At 42.0% G+C, this 24,888-nt stretch overlaps 1 protein-coding gene across 1 annotated transcript in view; it reads left to right on the top strand.

The window, feature by feature from the left end:
- Positions 1 to 735: 735 nt before the first annotated feature.
- The window catches only part of LOC136877773 (dual specificity calcium/calmodulin-dependent 3',5'-cyclic nucleotide phosphodiesterase 1A), a 373,065-nt gene continuing 348,912 nt past the window's right edge, over positions 736 to 24,888 (top strand). Inside the window, exon 1 of the mRNA XM_068228741.1 lies at positions 736 to 880. Within this exon, the coding sequence (XP_068084842.1) occupies positions 736 to 880 (145 nt within the window). The remainder of the gene's footprint in view (positions 881 to 24,888) is intronic.

Here is a 24,888-nt window from a genome sequence, read left to right on the forward strand (position 1 = left end):
TCGCAGAGAGAATGTTACCACCCGTGTCCGACTCGATGGCTGAATGGCCAGCGTGCTGGCCTTCGATTCAGAGGGTCCCAGTTTCGATTCCCAGCCAAGTCGGGGATTTTAATCGCTTCTGATTAATTCTCCTGGCTCTGGGACTGGGTTTATGTGTCCGTCCCAACACTCCCCTCTTCATATTCAGACAGCTTACCACACTACCAACCACCACAGAAACACGCAATTGTGATTACATCCCTCCATATAGGGTTGGCGTCAGGAAGAGCATACGGCCATAAAACAGGGTCAAACCCAAATGTGCGACGCAATTCGCACCCGCGACCTCACAGGTGTGGGGAAAAAGCGGTAGGAAAAAAGAAGAAGAATGTTACTAGGCGCGTAATTCGCCGCATGGGAAGAGCACAGGTGTTCAACGAACGGACATCATGTCGCATCCGCAGAACCATACTGGGTGCTCGACGGGCTACTATGCGTCAGATCACCGCCTAGTTGAATGTTGGGAGTCAGGAACCCATTTCTATCAGGACTGTAAGGAGGCAACTGCACCACATAGTCTTCACCAGTCGACGACCAAATCGTGTGCATTTGCTGACATCTCGACACAGAGCTCAACGACGTGCATGGGACCGCGAACATTGGCAGTGGACCATGGAACAGTGGCAGCGTGTGGTATGGTTCGATGAATCCCGCTTCCAGTTGTATCGATCTAAAGGGCGCGTGAGAGTGTGGAGTATGCCCTATGAAGCTACGGATCCTGCGTGTCAACAAGGTTGTGTCAAGGCGGAGGGGTGGTTCAGTTCTGCTCTGGGTGGAGGTCTCATGATTGCAATTAGACCCGATTGTACGGCTGCAGGGATTGCTGACAAGAGCACGTTACGTGGGCATTCTTGCAGACCATCTGCATCCCTTTCTGGCCGTAGAATACCCTGATGGAGATACCAGGTTTCAACAGAACAATGCGCCATGTCACCGGTCTGTGGTGGCATGCAGATGGTTAGAGGACCACTCCAGTGAAGTTACGACCGTGGTCTTTCAGATTTCCCTATCTTAATCCAATCGAGCGTTTAGGGGATGTTGTCGCTTCATGAACCCCGCACCAAGTACACAAGAACAATTGCGGGTAGCAGTGCAAAAAGCGTGGGTCAAGATCCCTCCAGAACGATTCCAACACCTTGTAGAGTTGATGCCTCACCGTATCTCTGCCGTTTTTAGGGCTCGCGCAGTAGCAACTCGTTATTTGGCCACTCCGTGTACAATTAATTAATTTCGCTGTGCAGTGAAAACACACAGAGTTGTACTTTTCGGTAAAAATCGCATCAAATAAGGAGGAATTTGTGAACGCATGGTGGCAAGTATATAAAGCGCCTGAAATTTTACTAAACACTTTTACAGACCTAGAGGTGCGCAGCTGTAAGCTTGCTCCGGAAGATAGTGGGTTCGAATCCCACTGTCGGCAGCCTTGAATATGGTTTTCCGTGGTTCCCCATTTTCACACCAGACAAATGCTGGGGCTGTACCTTAATTAATGCCACGGCCACTTCCTTGCCACTCCTAGCCGTTTCCTGTCCCATCGTCGCCGTATAATATATCTGTATCGGTGCGACGTAACGCAAATTCTAAAAGAAAAGAAAAGAAAAGAAAAGAAAAGAAAAGAACTGTTCTGCTAAATAAAGATGAAAGAAAAAGTGTTGTTACAAATTCTGTACGATTGTTTTAGCACACCGCTTAGTGTTAGCATAGGTGTGGTTAAAATTGTGTGTGTTAAGCAGCCCTGCCTCCTATTGTTTCAATTTAAGGGAAGTTTTAGTCGACTGACCTTCAGAAACGGTACTCAGCTGATTTTGGCATAAATAGTGCCTTAATATTGTGGGGTTATCTGAAAAATTTGCATCCCGATATTAGCTATGCAAAGTGTGTGACGCGGTGTTACCTACCAACCATGCAATCTGTAATGTAAGTGTTGATGGATGGCTGTGATTGAGACGCTATTTTATCAAAGTGGCCTCATGATTTATTTACTTTATTTATTTGTTTATTTGATTTATTGTTCAACAGGCAGTTTTGGCCACTTTCAGAACATTTCCATTCCTAATTTTATAAACAATTTACAATAAAAATTAAAATATGAAACCTAATAATATACTTATGAACTATGGACAGTGGTAAATGTGTGTTTCAACTATTTTAATTTCTCCTAAAATTTGCATTGTTAACCTACTGTAAATTAATCTAAGGACTAAATTATTCATGGTACACACGTATGCTAGTCATTTAACTTATGTCTTCCCTCTGTGTGAGTTCCCCTCTGACTGACCTTAACAAGATACTTTCTTCGTGAAATATGTCCACGCTTGGCGTTTTATTAATTGACTGACATATCCTGATTAACGGTGAATTCATATGGTGATTTGTGTTTGGCCTTTTAACAAAGAAAGTTAAATTAATTCTGTTACTTCCAAACGGTGCATTCAGGTTTATTTGGTGGAGTAACTCTCGGTTATCTGCTTTCTTTACCTTTGAGAATTCTATGTAGGTATTTTAGACACGTTAATGTTATCCTAGTATGCAACATATCTATCACAAAATTTGTTATTAAGTCACTATATGCCACATATTTTGCACTAGTTTTAGAGATACAGAAATACAGATATCTTAGAAATTTAGCTTGAACATTTTCTATTTCATTTATACGTTTAATATATGATGGATTCCAGACTATAGGTAAATATTCTATTACTGTTCTAACCAGTGAATTGTATATCATTATTATGGTTTTGGTATTTTTTAATTTGTTTGTGTTTCTCATTAGAAATCCTAGGTTCCTGTAGGCCTTATTTACGGCGTTATTTATGTTTATATTGAACTGAAGTTTTTACTATCAAATATCACTCCTAAATCCTTCTTTTCTTCAACTCGTTTTAAGCTGATACCGTTCATTTCATAATAATAGATTTTTGGTTGTCTTTTTCTAGTAAAGATCACTGAATCACGTTTCTTAACATTGAATTGAAAGGAATTGTGTTTTCCCCACTCAACAAAGTGCTGTGAGGTCTTGTAATTTTTTCGTTATCTTTGAACTAATCTGTCTGTAAATTCTAATGTCATCGGCATATAACTGAAATATAGAATTCTTCAAAATAGAGCCAATATCATTAACAAACAGAACGAACAACAGTGGACCTAATTTTGAACCTTGGTTTATGCCTGAAGCAACCCCTTTGAAACTAATAAATTGAAATTTGTTCCTTAAGTAGGGGTTAAAGAATTCGACCAGTTCAGCGCTAAAACCAAAACTGTGAAGCTTGTTTAGAAGTTTATGATGTTCAATCCTATCGAATGCTTTTGTCATGTCCGTGTATATGACATCCACTTGCCCTCCCTCATCTAAAACAGATGACACATAATTTTTAAAGTTAATAAATTTGAACTTGTTTTTCTCCCTTGCATAAAGCTATGTTGTTGCTCTGTGATGACTTTCTCAACATGTCGATAGATATTGCAGTAAAGTATATCCTCAAACACTTTGCACAAGACTGATAGGCTTAGTATTGATATTGGTCTATAATGTATGCTTTCAATATTACTATCTTTGTGAATTGGACACACACTTGCTATCTTCCACAAATCAGGAAATATTTTTGTTTCAGAGATTTGTTAATAATAATACAAAGTGGATATGCAAGGGAATCTCCGTATCCTTTCACTACATATTGGGGTATATTATCTAGATCAGCACTCCTTTCAGACTGTAATTTTTTATAGCACATTTAACATCGTCAGGTTCCTTATATTGCAGATGTCACTCGAACACGATTCGTTGGATGGAAATAAATGAATCGTTATCGGTTTGAGTTTCATTTATTGAAATACATGTCTATGATAATTTGATTTTCCAAAAGGGAAATACGTCACTGTTTTTCTGTTGTACTCCTCCTGACGTTCACGAATATGTATTTCAGTTTCTGCCTTATTCTGAGTTGCTGGCTGCTAGCACATTGAAGTGTCTGTATTTATAATTGGAGTATACGATGCACTCGTTGCCTTTATTAGTTGCCGTTGTTTTACGGACGAACTCATTTCAAACCGACAGCCTCGTGTAGAAAGATGAAATTAAATGGCGTATGGCTTTTAGTGCCGGGAGTGTACGAGGACAAGTTCGGCTCACCAGGTAAAGGTCTTTTGATTTAACTCCCGTAGGCGACCTGCGCGTCGTGATGAGGGTGAAATGTTGATAAAGACGACACATACACCCAGCTCTCGATCCAGCGAAATTAACCAATGATGGTTAAAATTCCCGACCCTGCCGGAAATCGAAACTGGGACCCCTGTGACCAAAGGCCAGCACGCTAACCACTTAGCCATGGAACCGGACGTGTAGAAATATGTGAAATGTATACGTTACAAGGCTCGCAAGGATTCATTGGTGAAGGCGGTGGTGATTGTTGTTTTAAGAGGAAGTGCAACTGAGCAAACGTCCACCTAATAATCAATTACCTGAAGTTTTATGCAATTTTCTCATTCGTACGATTTGGTGCGCTTTAAATCCCTTGCCGGTAAATTGTTCCTTTCCAGCACATAGCAAAATGTGGTTCTGTAGCCTAATAATTGGTTACAGTAAGCTCCAATGTCACCAGAAAGCATACGGTGCAAGCGTGAAAATTCAGGGCAGATAATGAAGTAACAGCAAGTAATAATAATAATAATTTCGTGTGGCTATTTCTAGCCGAGTGCAGCCCTTATAAGGCAGACCCTCCTATGAGGGTGGGCGGCATCTGCCGTGTAGGTAACTGCGTATTATTGTGGTGGAGGATAGTGTTATGTGTGGTGTGTGAGTTGCAGGAATGTTGGGAACAATACAAACACCCAGCCCCCGGGCCATTGGAATTAACCAATGAAGGTTAAAATCCCCGACCCGGCCAGGAATCGAACCCGGGACCCTCTGAACCGAAGGCCAGTACGCTGACCATTCAGCCAACGAGTCGGACAACAGCAAGTTAAGTGAGTAGATACAAAGCATAGCACTGCAGCAGGTATTAAAAAAATGTTAGCGGCCATATGGCTATGTAGGGATGCGAAATTCTACTCTCTTCCAAATATTTGTATTCAAGAAATGCAATCATAGAGCCCGCCTGGTGGCCATGATCGTTAAGGCGCTGAAGTCTAAAACGGTCTAACACCGAGGTTAGCCGGTTCGAGTCCCATTGGTCGAAAAAATTTTCACCATCAGAATGTTGGCCGGCAGGGTAGGGGAGGTGGTGGTATACAATTTCTAATCACTAGATTGCGTGCCAAAAGCCTGGATTAAATTCCAAACCTCTCCGCAGTGCTCATATGGAGTGAGGGCATATGACGCTGTTGATGGTGATTCGTCCGTCGGATGGGGACGTTAAGCCTTGAGCAGACCCCTTGGTGCTATTCGACAGGAGTAGGCTATGTGCCGGCACCGGGTTTCACCCTCTCCCTACTATCATATATCACGTCATTCATTTCATCTCTCATTAACTCCTCTGATGAGGTTGACGTCAGGAAGGGCATCCGGTCATAAAAAACCGCCACGACAAATTCATCTCACCTCATACCCGACCCCGTAGGGAAACGGGACAAGGGTTGGACAAACACACAACACAACAAGAAATGCAATCATAGAGTAACGAGATAAAGGACGTAAGCTGGTGTTTTGGTATATTTAAGCATAATGTCTTCTTTTTCTACTGCTGCTTTTCCCACACATGTGGGGTCGCGGGTACCAACTGAGTTGCACATATGGATTTAGCCCTGTTTTACACCCGGATGCTCTTCCTAGCGCCTAGGGATGGAATCACTATTGCGTGTTACTGTGGTGGTTGGTAGTGTAGCGTGTTGTCTGAATATGAACAAACACAAACACCCCGTCCCCGAGTCAGAAGGGGCTATCAGACGCGGTTAAAATTCCCGACCCGGCCGGGAATCGACCCCGATACACTCTGAACCGAAGGCCTTAACGCTGACCATTCAGCCAATGAGTCGGACTGGTACATTTAAGCATATACTCTATTTAAATAATAATAATAATAATAATAATAATAATAATAATAATAACAAGAAGAAGGATAAACTTATATCACGTCCTCTGTTGTGCATAAAACTCCAATAATTACAATTACAGTGAATAATAATAATAATAATATATTTATATATTATTATATATTTATATATATTATTATTATTATTATTATTATTATTATTATTATTATTATTATTATTATTATTATTATTATTATTATTCTGGAATTTGCTTGACATCGCACCGAAACACATAGGTCTTATAGCGACGATGGTATAGGAAAGGGCTAGGAACGGGAAGTAAGCGGTCGTGGCCTTAATATATCAGGTACAGCACCAGCATTTGCCTGATGTAAAAATGGAAGACCACGGAAAGCCGTCCTCAGGGTTGCCGCCAGTGGAGTTCTAACGCACTATCTCCCGAATGCAAGCTGACAGCTACCTGCCCCAAACCACGTGGCCACTTGCTCGGTAATTATTACAATAATGGAAATCAAACCATATTCCTTTTAGTGCGTGAAACCGAAACAAATAGCCATTATTTACGCGATTTCTACCTTCATTCGCTTCCACCTTACAACTGGCCTGGCGAGAGAAATGTTTTCTAAGTTCGGGGCACGAAGACCTATGGGCATAGGCTCATGGGAATACGACGACGAAAGCTGTTAGTGGCTATTATTATTGACTGGCCTAAACCATTTTGGACGAGTGTTATGTTTATATGATGAGCCTGTAATGCTGAATTTCAAAGTTAGGCTACGTGCTCGCATGACGGCATAAGATATCTTATTATTACATCGTAACTTACTCGTGTATGTTTTAGAAAACACCAACATTATTGCAGTTTCACAGTTCACGTTTCGCATAATTTGCAAAATTTTGTCTTCACTACTTCGTGGAACGTGAACCAGAGCAAATATTGGTTATGGTATAGACGCTTGTAACCAGTTATAATATGAATAACTCATTCACCGTCATACACTTTGCAGATTGCTAACTGAAAGTCTTGTAATGGAACAAAGGAGAAACACCACGTACTTCTACGCTCAGAGGATGGTTTGCCTCTTGCACTTCCTCTTAAAGCAATAATCACCACCACCACCGTGCTTACACGGTAGTAACAGACGCATTATCCCAGTCAAATGAAGTCACCGCGCAGGGTGAGCACTTCAACGGTTACCAGGCAACGCTGAGAGATTGCAGAGCACTCTGCTTTTAACTTTAAATTAAATGAGCAAAAATAAACATTTTGAGATGCAGGAGATGCCAAAAATAATACAGCATTTAAGTGTCCCATCTCGGTATCTCAGTGTCGGATCCTTCGAGCAGTTCAGTGCCCTCATATTTATTTAGTGCACGGCTGTTTAACAAGCAAATAGATATGTACAAATATAACATTTTACAATCAATAATGTACATTATGTAGCTAAAAGTCTCCGGACCCCACTGAACGTGCTCACGACTTCAGAATGTCGTAGTCTGAGCAACAGGTAAATTTCAATTCTACCAAAAATTAGGCAAGTCCGTTAGCGAAATGTTTGAGATGATCAAGTGGAAATCGCTCGGATCACCTCGACGGGAAAAAGACACGAAAAGACAGGTCAAAAGACTATGTGATCCTTGTACTGTTAGCGCCATTCCACGAACATATTGACTGTAGTACGAACACAGGTGTAGACTGTGTTGCCTACACTGTAACCGCCAGTCCAAGAAGTTGACCGAAGTACGTGAGTGTACGCCGCATTGCCTGTACTGTAGGCGCCAGTCCACGAACTTACTGACTGTAGTAAACCTTTCTGTAGTGGAGCATGTTGTTAATAAATGATTAAAATAAATACATAAATGCACACATATATACGAGGGTTTTTTGTTTTTCAACCTCCGATCGCTCACGAAATTAGGCCTAAAACCACTGTGAGAATCCGATGAAGCGTTGTGCAGATGTGTTGCGTAGTGTCTCTAGTACGCCTGTCGACCGCGCCACATCGCGCTTGTCAGTTCTGGGCTCGCAGTGAGCACGTAAACATTCCTAGAACAATTAAGCCGGGCTGAGTGGCTCAGACGGTTAAGGCGCTGGCCTTCTAACCCCAACTTGGCAGGTTCGATCCTGGCTCAGTCCGGTGGTATTTGAAGGTGCTCAAATACGACAGCCTCGTGTCGGTAGATTTACTGGCACGTAAAAGAACTCCTGCGGGACTAAATTCCGGCACCTCGGCGTCTCCGAAGACCATAACAGTAGTTAGTGGGACGTAAAACAAATAACATTATTATTATTAAGAACAATTAAGTCTCCCGCCAAATGTCAAGTGCGTGCTGTCATTCGATTTCTTCATGTTGAGGGGTGCAATACAATTTTCTCTAATCGCCTGATCCACTCGCTGAACAAGATCATGGGTTGACACTCGCTTCCTTCCCTGATCGCGTGCATCATGAACGTTTGTACGTCCTGCTTCGAAGTTTCTGCACCATAACCGCATTTTGCTGTCACTCATGAAATTTTTGCGGTACATATGACTCATTCGTCGATGAATTTCGGTTGCATTGCACCCCTCAGCTTGAAGAACTAATGACAACAGGCACTTCACATCGTGATGCTGTCGACAGGCATACTAGAAATGAAAAGAAATGAAATGGCGTATGGCTTTTAGTGCCGGGAGTGTACGAAGACATGTTCGGCTCGCCAGATGCAGGTCATTCGATTTGACACCCGTAGGCGACCTACGCGTCGTAATGAGGATGAAATGATGATGAAGACGACACATACACCCAGCCCCCGTGCCAGTGAAATTAACCAATGATGGTTAAAATTCCCGACCCTGCCAGGAATCGGACTCGAGACCCCTGTGACCAAAGGCCAGCAGGCTAACCATTTAGCCATTGAGCTGGACAGGCATACTAGAGATACTGCGCAACACATCTGAACAACGCTTCGTCAGACTCGCACTGGGATTTTATTTTCGCGACCGATCGGAGGTTGAAGAAAATAGCCCTCGTTTTATATAGCCGATAAAATTCTTTGAGTTGTTTGACATAATCGTTCCTACTCTACTTCCTTTCACCATAGTTCAATATTTTATACGCCGAAACATTCCACAGTAAATCCTCGAAGCAACAGCGAAAAACGTATCAACATTTTCCTAGCGGTTCTCGAGTTACATAATGCTCTTCCCGTATCTAGCGCAGAATTTCTGACGTTAAAAAGCATAACAACTTTAGTGCTAAATTGTGATCGAAATTAAATAAATAGGTATGAGGTCTACTGGACGTTTAGTTGAATATGTTATGCTGTATAATCCGTAAGCATATAGCTTGTTGATAACTTTAATAATTTAGGCAATGTAAGCTAAGAAATTGTTCGTGTGCCATTACTTTGTTCGAATTGTCATGCATAAATGGTTATTGATCGCCTTCCTTCCAGTTTATTAATTATTATAAGAAAAACCTCATCAAAAATTCCACCATGTCTCCTCCTTAAAAAAAATAAAAACTAGTCAATGATTTTGTTATGAACTTCAGATAACTGAAAAAGACACAAAGAACTGAACATAAATGTCAACTAATTGTTGCTCTGTTGCCTAGAATATCTCCCGACGATTGTTATCAGGTATGAATCATTGAAAAGAAGACAGCAGTAACGGTTTATGTGAAAGGTATACATTGATTAGTTTCTCTGAGTTCTGCAAATATATGGCAAATACAAAATAGAATGAACATTTGAGAACACTGATGTGTGAAGAACTGCGAAAATGTATTTTATTCGTAATATGTTGTACTGCGTGTACTGTAGATGTCGTGTAAATTTAGAAGTCATTGTCACAAACTCAAAATTCTAGTTTGTTTAAAGGACTGTATGATGAAATGCGAAAAATTGTTATTCGTAGAATGTAGTGATGTATGGACTATTAAAGTCTTATACATTGTATTGCCACGACGTTATAATTCCAGACTGTTTAAAGCAGCGTGTGAAATAATTAACCTAACCTAACCTAACCCCTGGCACTACATCCCTCAAGGTCTTTGGCGGACCAAGCGACCACTGCTCATCCCAAAGGCCTGCAGATTACGAGGTGTCGTTTGGTCAGCACGACAAATCCTCTCGGCCTTTTTGCCTTTGTAGACCGGGGCCGCTATCTCACCGTCAGATAGCTTCTCAGTTCTAATCACGTAGTCCGAGTGGACTTGCAACCAGCCCTCAGATCCAGATAAAAATTTCTGATCTGGTCGGAAATCGAACCCTGGTCCTCCCAGTAAGATGCAGGCACGCTACCCCTTCACCACGGGGCAGGCGAAATAAGTAACAGCCCTCACATTACTTCCAGGAACAGAAGTAAAATGGTTGCCTCGTGGTAAAGAAGGATACATAAAGGACTGTTTGAACATAAGCGTGAAATTATTATTATTATTATTATTATTATTATTATTATTATTATTATTATTATTATTATTATTATTATTTAGTTAGCAGGGCTGAATGGCTTAGGCGGTAGGAACTATGTCAATCTTTGCCTAACTTAGTGGGTTCGATCCCAACTCAGTCCGGTATTTGAAGGTATTCAAATTCTCCAGCCTTATGTCACTTGATTTACCGGTACGTATCGAGCAAGTTGGCGTGTGGTTTCGGTCGCGTCTCTTTAATTATGCATTCGGGAAATGTTGGATTCAAATCCGACCGTCGGCAGCCCTAAATAGTGTTTTCCGTAGTTTCCCATTCTCACACCAGACAAATGCCTGGACTGTACTTTAATTAGGACAGTGGACGATACCATTCCAGTCCTATCACTTGTCCATCTTCGCGTCTCCGAAAACCTTCGATGTGCTAGTCCGTCGTTAAAAAAACTGGTAAAAAGGATTTACCGGTACATAAAAGGACTTCTGCGGGGAAAATTCCAGCTCCTCAATGACTCGAAAAAGTATAAAAAGTAATTAGGGGACGTAAAATAAGTAACATTATTGATTATTATTATTATTATTATTATTATTATTATTATTATTATTATTATTATTATTATTATTATTATAACAAGAGAGTGTTAAATACTTTATTGATTAATTGAAATTGCAAGCCACAACTTTCTATGAGAGCTAGGACCCTCCCCCAGTCTTGCTATTTTAACTTTAAGCTTTAATTCTCTAATAAATTCTTTACGGTTCGCGTTGTAATTAATGAGATACATGCCATCTTAAATATGTGTTAATGCTTGCTCAAGTTATTTTGTTTGCACGTTAAGGTTAATAAAATTTACATGATATATTACTCATAAATGCCGTTAACATGGCATTTATAATATAATATTCGTTCCACGGCGCCATATACAAAAGTGAATATATCAATATTAAAGCAATAACGTGCCGAATTAAGCTATAAAACAAGTAATTGGATCGCTAACATTACGAGCTAAAGCAAGAATAAACAGAGAATATCTTTATAAGTCTCATTATGCAACGGAGAATTACAGCAATGTACTGTAGTTTAGAAACATACTTATAGTCGCTCAAAGGAAGAATGGGCGCACAGTATTGCAGGTTCCTTGCATTTAATATTTTATCAGATTTTTTTTTTTTTTTTTTTTGCTAGGGGCTTTACGTCGCACCGACACAGATAGGTCTTATGGCGACGATGGGATGGGAAAGGCCTAGGAGTTGGAAGGAAGCGGCCGTGGCCTTAATTAAGGTACAGCCCCAGCATTTGCCTGGTGTGAAAATGGGAAACCATGGAAAACCATCTTCAGGGCTGCCGATAGTGGGATTCGAACCTACTATCTCCCGGATGCAAGCTCACAGCCGCGCGCCTCTACGCGCACGGCCAACTCGCCCGGTTTTTATCAGATTTAAGTTAACAATCATCAACATATAATTCACTTCCAATGTAGATAAAAACCCCGTGGATATTTAATTTTAATCGTATTTATCCTGTATCCACAGTATTGCGTATCTGTTCCTAGTATTTAGTTTTTGTACAATCACTGTGTCTTACTTTTATGTTTATATTTTAACAGGTTATTACTGAAATTGGTTAAGTGTAAGAAGGGCAATGAGCCCTAACTTCGCCACAAATGTAAGTCAAGAATAAATAAATAAATAAATAGGTTCAATTGTTTAAAAAAAAGTGTACCTGCAAGAAACGTTTTTTTTTTGTTATTTGCTTTACGTCGCACCGACACAGATATGTCTTACGGCGACGATGGGATAGGAAAGGCCTAGGAATTGGAAGGAAGCTACCGTGGCCTTAATTAAGGTACAGTCCCGGCATTTACCTGGTTTGAAAATGGGAAACCACGGTAAACCTCTTCAGGGCTGCCGACAGTGGGGCTCGAACCCACTATCTACCGATTACTGGATACTGGCCGCACTTAAACGACTGCAGCTATCGAGCTCGGTGCAAGAAACTTTTACAATACGATGTGCCCGTTCTTTGTTTCAGCGACTGTACATTCATATACTGGGTAAGGACGCGACGCAGCACGAGTTGTGTAGTTGCACGCTTGCACTCGGGATAGAGTAAGTTTGGTGCTTGTTTGTTGCTCGTTTTTAACGGGACCTACATCTAGGTCATCGGCCCTAGTAGGATCGAACCTTGCTGGCTGCAACCCTAAAACTGATAAGGTTAGGTTTCCTATCTTCGTACACGGCAAAATTCTGGGGCTGCACCTTAACTAAGTACATTAAGTAATTAAGTACCTTCCAATGAGAGCTGGAAACGTTTAACGTTAACCAACTAGCACCGAGCGAATTGGCCGTATTGATAGGGTTCCATAACTCTGAGGTTACATTCGGGAGATCGAGAGTTCGAATCCGCCGCCCAGAGCCTTGAAGATGGTATTCCGTGATTTACCATTTTCACACAGGCAAGTGCTGAGGCTGTACGTTAAATAAGACCACGGCCGCTACATTCCCAATCCTAGTTCTTTCCGATCCTTGCGTAGCCTAAGACCTTCAATGTTTTAGAACAAGATTAAAACCACTAGCAAAAATACAACAACACGCACACAAACTAGCAAATAAAAAAGCATAGATTCATGCATAGATACATACACATGTACACGCATACAGTTTCAGAAATATATTTAAGCACCTCTAGAATTGTTATCTTTAAAAAAATAAAGTATAAATGGTCAGTTAAAATTTTGGAAGAAAATTTATATTTTCGAGGTGAAAAATGGCTTATTACATCTAATTCATACATTTGCACCATTCCTCAGATACGAAGTGTGCATCTTCTGATCAAAAGTATCCGGAAACATCTTTATAAACATAAACTAGAGCTTATATATCACTAATAACACCACTATTGCTATGCTGTAGGGTGGCACATGACTTAAAGTATTTCAGTGCTACAAGATAACTGTAGAATAGCTGGAGCAAGGAAGCTTAGTGACTTCGAACATGGAATAGTTATTCTTGCCTCATCTGTAAGCTATCAGTCAGATTCATTTCTGCCCTTTTCAAGTTAACCAAGTAGACTGTTGAGGGTGTGGTTATGAATGCGAAATTTCTACCTCACCTGAATCGTGCATCTAAAATTGAAATACCTGCAATGAAGCATTCGCCATAAAACATCTTAGGTATACTGTAATTTCTTAATCACAGCCGTCCCATCTCAGAGTCCCATCTCGAGCTTATAGGTGGAAGTGGTATCGTTGTAGACGTCAGGAAGGTGAAAGATTATCATTCTCCGCTAAACACTTGAAATATTTTGGCCATCATTTCATTGTTCTTGTAACCTATATCTGGTGCCAATTTCATCCTTCCAGGGGGCCGATGACCTTTGATGTTAGGCCCCTTAAAACAACAAGCATCATCATCATCATCATCAATTTCAGCCTTCCTGGTGTTCTCGTATTCTCAGTACCATGGAAGGTGAAAAACTCACAGTTGAGCATAGTTCGAACTCATGTCGATAGATGGAACATTGCGCATCAACATGGTGAATATGGCACAATCACATCTCCGAAAGAAAGTTATTTTTTTCCTTTTATAGGTATATAAGTCGTCGACCTGAGAGTAAATTCCATGTAAATTAGAGGTACCAGTGTATATCTGGTGCCAATTTTTAGTTATTGAAACGTTGCCTTCTCCATATCGTTGTAAAATACAGACAGAATAGGGATTGTATATACCAGGTGGCTCACGGACGCCGTAATTTCTACTTATAAATGCCCCGCATGCATAAGTGATGAGTGGGGTGTCTACCGACTGATTTTCACAGGCGTACTACTGCCAACGGGTGGGCAGTTTACGTCAAAATATGAAGAGATAAGATCAGGATTGTCGCTCTCAGCATGTTATTCAGCGCTACTGGTCAAATGCACCCCTTGCATTAGTAAACCTCGTTTTCCAACCGCATAATTCTAGGCTGGTGTATGATACAGGCGCACTATATTTCCAGTCTGCATATCGGCAATGGCTAGTGTGTTCCGCAGCGATGAATACACAGACATCATTTTGATCTACGGAGAATTTGGTAGAAATGCTGTCGAAGCTCCAAACAGACATCTGCCTTCTACACACGTATTTCGCCGAACAGTATTAGTTTTTGTTTCATACAAGCAACTCTTTTATCGAGTGGAATGTCTACAGTGTATAAATTAATACGTTATTACATTTTCTTTTCTGCATCTTTGGCGTGTCTACAATCAGAATCGGCGATTAGGGGGTAGGGCGAGGAGGGACAGCCCCCCCCCCCCCCACTTACATTTTTATTCCACTTTAACCAGTTGCAAGTAGGAATTATTTAAGAAGAGTTATTTGTACATGCCTTTTTGTCTTATCTGCTAATTCTTTCCTTTATTTTCTTTAATTATTAACATAATTATTGGCCGAAATACGCGCAAACTACCGTTCGTCGCGGCTAACCGATTTGTATAGCACTACAGCAAGTAGCAGAGTTTCCTTGTGCTATGAGGAAGGGTAGTAGGGGTACACATTTTGTTGCCAAGGTCGGGGACACTGAGTTATAATTCACCCGCTTGCCTCGCGCATTCGTCAGTCTGACAGTCTCTTTAGTGCCTGTTAGATTCTTAGTGTGTATTCAAATACTAAATGATTTTTAATTGCATAATCATGCCGTACTTCTATTTAATTGTACGGGGCGAGCTGGTCGTGGGGTTAGAGGCGCGCAGCTGTGAGTTTGCACCCGAGAGATAGTAGTTTCGAATTCCACTCTCGGCAGCTCTGAAGATGGGAAACCACGGAAAGCCATGTTCATACCAGGCAAATGCTAGAGCTGTACCTTAATTAAGGCCACAACTTCTTCCTTCCCACGCGTAGCCCTTTCCTGTATCATCGTCGCCATAAGCGCTATCTGTTTCGGTGCGACTAAAAGTTAATTGTAAAAGATATATATTTAATTGTAATTTCAACGGGATATAATACAATGCTTTCACCGGACTAAATTCTTTCGTTTGTGTTATGTTATTTATAATGTAAATGTAATTAACCTGCCCCGTGGTTTATTTGTAATAATAGCTTTTTTGAGACTTTGATTCAATGCTGTATAATAAAATTTTCATCAGGTCTCACAAAAAAAAACACGAGGCAGGTTAAATACATTTACTTAATAAATGTCATAACACAAAAGGAATAATTTAGCCCAGTGAAGGGAAAGTTGGTTATCTCCCGTTGAAATCACAATTACGAATGATTTTTTTTACAATTAGCTTTATGTCGCACCGACACAGATAGGACGTATGGCGACGATGAGACAGGAAAGGGCTACCCGTGGAATGGTAGCGGCCGTGGCCATAATTAAGGTACAGCCCCAGTACTTGCCAAGTGTGATAATGGGAAACCAAGGAAAACCATCCTCAGGGCTGCCGAGAGTGGGATTCGAAACTACAATCTCTCGGGTGCAAGCTCACAGCTACGCGCCCCTAACCCCTCGCCCAGCTCGCCGATAAAATTAAATAGAGGTACGGCATGATTATGCAATTAAAAACCATTTAGTATTTTAATACACACTAAAAAAATAACCGACACTAAAGAGACTGCCAGAGTACAGAATGCGTGCGACAAACGGGTGAATTATAACTCAGTGTCCACGACCTTGGCCAAAAAGTATGTACCCCTACTACCCTTCCTCATAGCACAAGCAAACCCTCCTACTTGCTGTAGTGCTATACAAATCGGTTAGCCGCGACGAACGGTAGTTTGTGCGTATTTCCGCCAATAATTATGTTAATTTAAAAAGTCCGCCTCTGTGGTGTAGTGGTTAGTGTGATTATTTGCCAATAATAACAATAATAATCCGGAGGCCCGGGGTTCGATTCCCGGCTCTGCCACGAAATTCGAAAAGAGATACGAGGGCTGGAACGGGGTCCACTCAGCCTCGGGAGGTCAAATGAGTAGAGGTGGGTTCTAATCCCACCTCAGCCGTCCTGGAAGTGGTCTTTCGTGGTTTCCTACTTCTCCTCCAGGCAAATGCCGGGATGGTACCTCACTTAAGACCACGGCCGCTTCCTTCCCTCTTCCTTGTCTATCCCTTCCAATCTTTCCATCCCTCGCAAGGCCCCTGTTCAGCATAGCAAGTGAGGCAGTCTGGGCGAGGTACTGGTCATCGCCAGTTGTATCCCCCGACCCATAGTCTGAAGCTCCGGGACACAGCCCTTGAGGCGGTAGAGGTGGGATCCCTCGCTGAGTCCGAGGGAAAAACCAACCCTGGAGGGCAAATAGATTAAGAAGAAGAAGAAGAATTAAATATAAAGAAAAGAATTAGCAGATAAGACAAAAAGGCATGTACACATAGCTTTTCTTAAATAATTCCTAGTTCCAGCTGGTTAAAGTGGAATAAAAATGTAAGTGGGGGGAGATGGCGACTGTCCCCTCGTTCCTAACTCTCTCGTTTTGTCAGTCTGCATGAATATCTCAGCATCTTTATCTCTGCAACATGTATCTTTTCCAGCAGCACTCTGGTGAAAGGGCTTGTGTCCTCTCCATACACAAATACTGGTCTCACAACTACCTTGGATATTTTCCCTTTCATTTTGGTTAGAATCCTCTTGTCACACAACAAGCTGTAAACCCTTCTACATGCATTCCACCCAGACTGGATTCTGCTTGAGATTTCACTTCCATTATAATGGTATAATTATTATTATTAATTGCTCTGTTAATATCATAGCACATCCTGTTAACGTATCCTAACCACTGCAGTTATTTCCATCTCTACAGAGGAATTGCAGTGTCTTTGATTTTCGATTACTTTTATTCGTCTTGTTTTTCTTTTCAGTTCCCGAGTTTCCGTGTCAAATTATGGTCCAAAAGTCTTCATTACAGTAGATATTTCCGTTGTATCAATTACTTTCCTGTCAGTCTTTCCTGGCGTCGAAGCATCACACATATTCATCAGTAGCACAGTTTTTTTTTTTTTTTCATGAGCTTGCTTCCCTTTTCTATTGCCAAATTTCTGTCTTCGATTTCTGTGTCTAAAGTAAGGTTACTGTTATGATTGGCCCCAGATACAGGGTGGGCAAAATAAATCTGTCCCGGAAAATATTGATAAGTCTGACGCAAAATTGATCCTTGTTATTGAACAGGAGAACTTCCCGTCACATAAAATACTGCAAACCGTGATTTCGATGCACCAATCGGTTGCTGTCACATGTCTACGCGTGCGCATCTCCTGGACACATGTCTGCGCGTGCGTATCTCCTTGACACATTTCTGAGCGTACGCATCTGCTGGACACATGTCTGCGCGTGCGCATCTCGTGACACTTGTCTGCGCGTGCTCATCTCCTGGACACATGTCTGCGCGTGATCATCTCCTGGACACATGTCTGCGCGTGCGCATCTCCCGGACACATGTCTGCGCGTGATCATCTCCCGGACACATGCCTGCGCGTGCGCATCTCTTCAACACGTGTCTGCGCGTGCTCATCTCCTGGACACATGTCTGCCCGTGCGCATCTCCCGGACACATGTCTGCGCTTGCGTATCTCCTTGATAAAATGTCTGTGCGTGCGCATCTCCCGGACACATGTCTGTGCGTGCGCATCTCCTGGGCGCATGTCTGCGCGTACGCATCACCTGGACATATGTCTGCGCGTGCGCATCTCCAGCATCTCCCGAAAACGTCGCTGTGTCATTACGTGTGAGTGAGTGACTGAGAGAAGCAGACATGTTTTAGTCACCAGTTGAATGCACACAAAATGGTGCTCACGATAAAATAGCGCGTGTTCAGCGTGGGAAACCTGTGCCCAAGTATTGGCAAAACATAAAAAATAATAATAAAAAATGCAAACTTAGTGGCAAAATGGCGTGAATATAAAACGCAACTATTTGAAAAGTGTTCGAACACAAGAAGTGGTAATTAAGAGATCGTCGTGTCGAAACATTATCAAAAAGGACCTGTATCTGTATCCTTTCAAATTTACTGCTGTACATGCGTTGAAATGAAATGAAATGGCGTATGGCTTTTAGTGCCGGGAGTGTCCGCTGACAAGTTCGGTTCGCCAGATGCAGGTCTTTTGATTTGACTCCCGTAGGCGACCTGCGTGCCGTGATGAGGATGAAATGATGATGAAAACGACACATACACCCAGCTCCGTGACAGCAAAATTAACCAATGATGGTTACAATTCCCGACCCTGCCGGGAATCGAACCCGGGACCCCTGTGACCAAAGGCCGGCACGCTAACCATTTAGCCATGGAGCCGGACTGTATATGCGTTAAAGTGCCCAGACAAACTTCTCGTGTTGAGCTCTGCCGGTAGCGTCTGAGTGGAGTGGAGTCAGGACTTCTGGATCCTCACTTTTTTCATTTCTTCGGATGAGACCATTTCCAGCATCTTCTGTGATGTTCATTAACAAGATTCAATCCCGTGTCAGTCAGTCAGTCCTATTGTAGATATTTTCCGGGCCGGTTTTATATTTTCCACCCGGTTTTTAAAGTGCTTTACTCTTTTAAATGGTCTTTGCTGTTTATAGAGATCCGTTTCCAAGGGTTCTTGAATTCTGTATCGTTTCTGGTGTAATTACTAGGCCTGCTTTTGTCATATAATAATAATTGTTCTGGTATGTATGATTTCTCAGCATTATACCTTCCTACTTAATAACGGGCAGTTCAATAAACTTAGATGAGTACGTCACTAATGCCCCAGCGCCTGCAACGCTCTGTGGGCACAGGAAAACATATAATTACACTGGCTGACTATTCCGTGATGCAAATTGCTCGCCTGGCGCCGTAAATCAGCCACTAATATACCCGTCTGCCCCCTTTCTCCATCCCAGCTCACACCTGTTGGTTCAGTGAGCGGATCAGCTACAGCCCGCACTCTAACGTACAGAATAAGAAACCGAAAGCTTTAATACAGGCAGTTACAGACATTCTGGACTTTGTATTTCCTAATTTTCTGAAGAGATTTCTTGCCTTTTCATGATGTTGCAACTATTTGTAGCTCTCATTCGCTAAATGTCAATATCAGTTGACTTGACCGTGATAGGTAAACTTTCCGTATTAATTCCTTCTCCCCGCGAAGCTCTGTTAATGTGTTCGATTTATTTCAGATATACCAAGGTTTAACCATATTTCTCCCGCATTTGATAGAATTTCATGGCTACACTTACGAGAGCGACGAAATGTATACACTGTTTCCCTGTTACATCGTTTACTGAACCTTAACACTCATCAATTACCTTGCCACACAATTCCATTACCTAGCATCACCTTCTGGTACTTCAGTACTAAGTATTCCCATTCACCGCTCAACTGGCTACAGCAGATCATTTGTAATCGCCGCCAGCCGAATTTGGAATTCCCTACCTGCCGAAATTAGGAGCGTGTCAAACCACCTCCGCTTAAAGAAACTGTCAAACCTGGTTTGTTATTCATGTTATTCAAAACATAGTAGGATTAGATCATACCTAAGTTATTAAACCAAACCAAACCCCACGGCGCTACAGCCCTTGAAGGGCCTTGGCCTACCAAGCGACCGCTGCTCAGCCCGAAGGCCTGCAGATTACGAGGTGTCGTGTGGTCAGCACGACGAATCCTCTCGGCCGTTATTCTTGGCTTTCTAGACCTGAGCCGCTATCGCACCATCAGATAGCTCCTCAATTCTAATCACGTAGGCTGAGTGGACCTCGAACCAGCCCTCAGGTCCAGGTAAAAATCCCTGACCTGGCCGGGAATCGAACCCGGGGCCTCCGGGTAAGAGGCAGGCACGCTACCCCTACACCACGGGGCCGGCAGCTAAGTTATTAGGATAATTAAAATATTTAAGTGATACCTCAAGATATTAAATTGTAGATAATTTACGGTATTCTTAACTCTTCATGTAGGTGATAGTTTAATTTTATACTGTGATATCGTCTCATATTTGAAGCGTAATTTCATAAAATCAATCTATTCTGGTATATAAAATATAGTGTATATTTCCCTAACAACTTTCCTTAGGTTATACTAGTTTTCCTTAAACTCGATACTAATTGTAAGGAGAGAGTTTACCGAGCGAATGACTGCGTGGTTCGGGTCACGTAGCTGTCTGCTTGCACTTGGGAGATAATGCCCGCTGTCAGCATCCCTGAAGATGCTTCTCATGCTTCTCTGTGGTTTCCCATTTTCACACCGGGCAAATGCTGGCTGGGGCTGTGGTGTCCGGACAATTGCGGTCACGGACAATTGCGGTCATCACAAAATCACGGACATTTGCGGTCACTGAGATAAACTTGTGCCAACTCACAGAAATTCCCCAGTTGTCACAGAACATTTGCGGTCACTGCAGCAGGGGATGGGCGTCATTAGCTTAATCTCCGGGTATCCCCGCTAACCTGCCTAAGCTATGTACTGCTCCCTCCTTGCAGATCAACATTATTTTTTCTGTCGCCGGCATTGGTTAGAGAATGATACCTTCAGACACACACACAATTCTATATCGAAACTTCCTGGTGTAAGTATTTACTGCTGTGTGTTGTAAAGGATTTGACATTCACTAATAAGGCAACTGGTTATATGTACAGAAAGTATAGGGAAGGTCAACATGAAATCGTCGCCTGGGTGTGTCTGGAGGCGAAGAACAAGTCATGTCATCCTTTTGGTAACATACAATTCTGTAGATGATAAACAAATATATTCTATTTCATATCCGGCCTCTCTTGATCAACTCTTGTTCTCTTCCGACCCCCACGGTACGATGTTTGCCAAGCCCAGGGAGTCTTACATTTTCACGTCCTTCGTGGCCTTTCCTTTCCTTTTTCCCTAAAAGGGAGTCGGACCTATTCGAATTTTTCTGTTTATTTTAAAGGAGGATGGTGGCACCGTTCTAATTTCTCACAAAAACAGTAATCACCACCATCACGAAAACGAAATCATCATTCAATCAATCAATCAATCAATCACTACTGATCTGCATTTAGGGCAGTCGCCCAGGTGGCAGATTCCCTATCTGTTGCTTTCCTATCGCCGGTGGTGTGAACGGTGTTGTACACATGTTGACTTGGCCCTGTTTTTTGCCCGGATACCCTTCCTAATTTCAACCCTGTATGGAGACCCTTCCTGATTTCAACCCTGTGTGGAGGGATGCATTCACTATGGCGATTTTCTGCGGTATGTGTTAGTGTAGTGCGTTAACCAGATGCAATTAAAATCACCGATCCGTCCTGGAATCGAACCCAGAACCTCTGATTCGAATACCTTGACGCCAATCATTTAGCTAATATAAAAACGAAATATGAGTCAAAAATTTAAGTACACACAGAAAATAATAATTTTATTTGTAGGTCTAAAGATTTTGTTCCAAGGCTTTGTAATTTTTAACAAGCTCGTATATTTGATATTTAAACTCTAATACTCCACAAAGTGAATTTTTATATACAAACATCAGAGGCTAATTCAAAAAATAGGTTTCCTATTTATTTATCGTGGAATAATTCAAGGTAGGCCAAGGTAAAAAAAACACTGTTTTATTCCGCTCCAGTCCTTCATTTTTAGAAAAACAAATTAAAGTTAATTCATCGTTAATTAATTAAATGAATTTATTTATTTATTTATTTATTTATTTATTTATTTATTTATTTATTTATTTATTTATTTATTTACGGGCCTCCGTGGCTAGGTGGCAGCGCACTGGACTCTCACCGCTGGGTTCCGTGGTTCAAATCCTGGTCACTCCATGTGAGATTTGTGCTGGGCGAAGTGGAGGCGGGACAGGTTTTTCTCCGGGCACTCCGGATTTCTCTGTCATGTTTCATTCTAGCAACACTCTCCAATATCATTTCATTTCATCTCTCAGTCATTAATCGTTACCCCAGAGGAGTGCAACAGGCTTCGGCAGCCGGCACAATTCCTGTCCTCGCCGCTAGATGGGAGCTTCATTCATTCCATCCCTGACCCGGTCAAATGCCTGGAATCAGGCTGTGGATTTTCATTTATTTATTTACTGATTTATGTATTTATTTATTTCTGGTAGTCTAACGTCACGCTAACATATTTTTCGGAGAAAATGCGATGGGAAAGAATTAGACTCAGTGACTCACACGGTTGAGGTGCTGGTCTTCTGGCCACAACTGGCAGGTTCGATCCTGCCATCCCACGCTCCCAAGTTGTGAGCGCCATGGGCCCCATTTAGTCGCCTCTTACGATAGGCAGGGTATACCGTGGATGTATTCTTCGTCTGCGTCCCCGACCCACAGGGGGGTACAACCTCCAAATTCGAGTACCGGTACATACAATAATTTGTTCGACAGTAAATTACATGTTTTAAAATGCTGATTCCCATCACACTTTATCCAGGCTTTAGACTGGCATAGTTATTGTATTGAAATAATTTTGGCATGTTTAAAATCAGCTGAACTAAAGCTTCGTCAATTATTTTTGTCGCTTTTAGGTAAGCGTCGTTATAATTTAGTTCCTTTGTACAAGATAATCATACTTAAGTCGCTTTTCAAGCTTAATGGGAAATTTAGGAAATACATAAATACACTCTCACTCGCACTCAATTAAAAATGTTGATCTGCAAGGAGCGAGCAGCTGCTCAGGCAGGTTAGCGGGGATACCCCGAGATTAAGCTAATGAGAGCCATCCCCTGCTGCAGTGACCGCAAATGTTCTGTGACAACTGGGGAATTTCTGTGAGTGGGCACAAGTTTATCTCAGTGACCGCAAATGTCCGGCGAGCGCAAATGTCCGTGATCGCAATTGTCCGGCAACCGGGGCTGTACCATATTTAAGGGCACGGCCACTAACTTCCCACTTCTTGCCCTCTCCCATCCCATCGTCGCCATAAACCTCTCAGTGTCAGTGCGACGTAAAGCAAACTGTATTGAAGAGAAAAAAAAAAAGAGTTTGCACAGAAAACTGTAAACAACGACATAATGAGATTATATTTAATTACTCTATTTATGTACGACACATCTTCAGCAATTCATTTGAAGAAGAAATAATAATAATGTTATTTGCTTTACGTCCTACTAACTACTTTTACGGTTTTCGGGGACGCTGAGGTGCCGGAATTTTGTCCCGCAAGAGTTATTTTACTTGCCAGTAAATCTACCAATACAAGGCTGACGTATTTTAGCACCTTCAAATATCACCAGACTGAGCCAGGATCCCTGACAAGTTGGAGCCAGAAAGTCAGCGCCTCAACCGTCTGAGCCACTCAGCCCGGCTTATTTGAAGACTAAATTATATTCATTTCAACTCGAGTTAAACATATTCCACCTGTCGACAGCACGCTCATAGCATGTAAGATCAAGTAACGTCTTTTAGAAGTAGCCTAACATGAAAATAAGCTTTTTCTCCCGCAGTTCCCTCTTCAGCAAGACAAAAGTAACAGTGAAAATCGCTCACGTAAAAGATTGTGAATTCTTCCTGGAGATACGATAAACAAAGCAGTATCAGAATATCTCCTATATAGCTTTTTTAACATAGCCGGGTTTGGCTTCGTATTACTTTACAGAAGGGAGGATATTGGGTTTCTCGGTAACACAAAAGGAAAGCAAGCCAAGAGTAGAGAGTGTTTATGTAAATTGTTTAGCATGGATGTTCTTATTGAATGTATCACCCTCAGATTTTATATTAAAACAATGATCGAATTAATATTACTCCAGACAAATTCTGGGGCTGTACCTCAATTAAGGCCACGGCCGCTACCTTCCCAGTCCTAGCCCTTTCCCACCCTTGCGTCGCCGAAAATCTTCGATTTGATAGTGCGGCGTTAAACCAATAGCCAAAATATTATTTTCCACCAGCTGTTATACCAGTCCTTGACAGGATACTGTACAGTTACAGCGGGACTGTCATCTAGCGAAAATGAGTGACACCAGAAGATACAGAGCACACTTCGGTTAACTGCATATATTCAATGTAATGCGCCGGCGGTGGCAGAGTAGGCTTCGGTTTACAAGTGGCCTAGGCTGGTCCGCGGTCCGACAGCTCTGCACTCCGACCGACCGACCTACCGAGCAGAAGATCGGTAGCCACGGCTCTACCGTGGCTCTACCCCTTTGTATTCGAGAGAAGAAAAGAGGCTGGTCCCCACCGTCAGCTGCCCTGAGAATGGTTCTCCGTGGTTTCCCATTTTCCTACAATAAGGCGAATGCCGGGACAGTTCCTAGTATACGCCGCGGTCCCCTAATTCTCTCACCTGACAACAAATCTAAATCTCCTGGCCTGAGAGATGGCGTCACCGTCTAAGAGGCCCTCTCCCCCATCAGGGGTGAAATTAAAAAGTTTTGTTGTTGTAGTAGTAATAGTAATAGCAGTATGTAATATTATTGTTGAAAAGTAGGACAATGTAAGCCATCCACTTCATTTTCTTCTCGTTTGGTGACATTACGACATCATAGGCTAAGGAAGTCTTCGAGTAATTGTCCCTTCACGTTACCCGCCTTATTTCGAAGATCACCTTCTA

The sequence above is a fragment of the Anabrus simplex genome, chromosome 7 (assembly GCF_040414725.1).
Source record: "Anabrus simplex isolate iqAnaSimp1 chromosome 7, ASM4041472v1, whole genome shotgun sequence".
Taxonomy (NCBI): domain Eukaryota; kingdom Metazoa; phylum Arthropoda; class Insecta; order Orthoptera; family Tettigoniidae; genus Anabrus; species Anabrus simplex.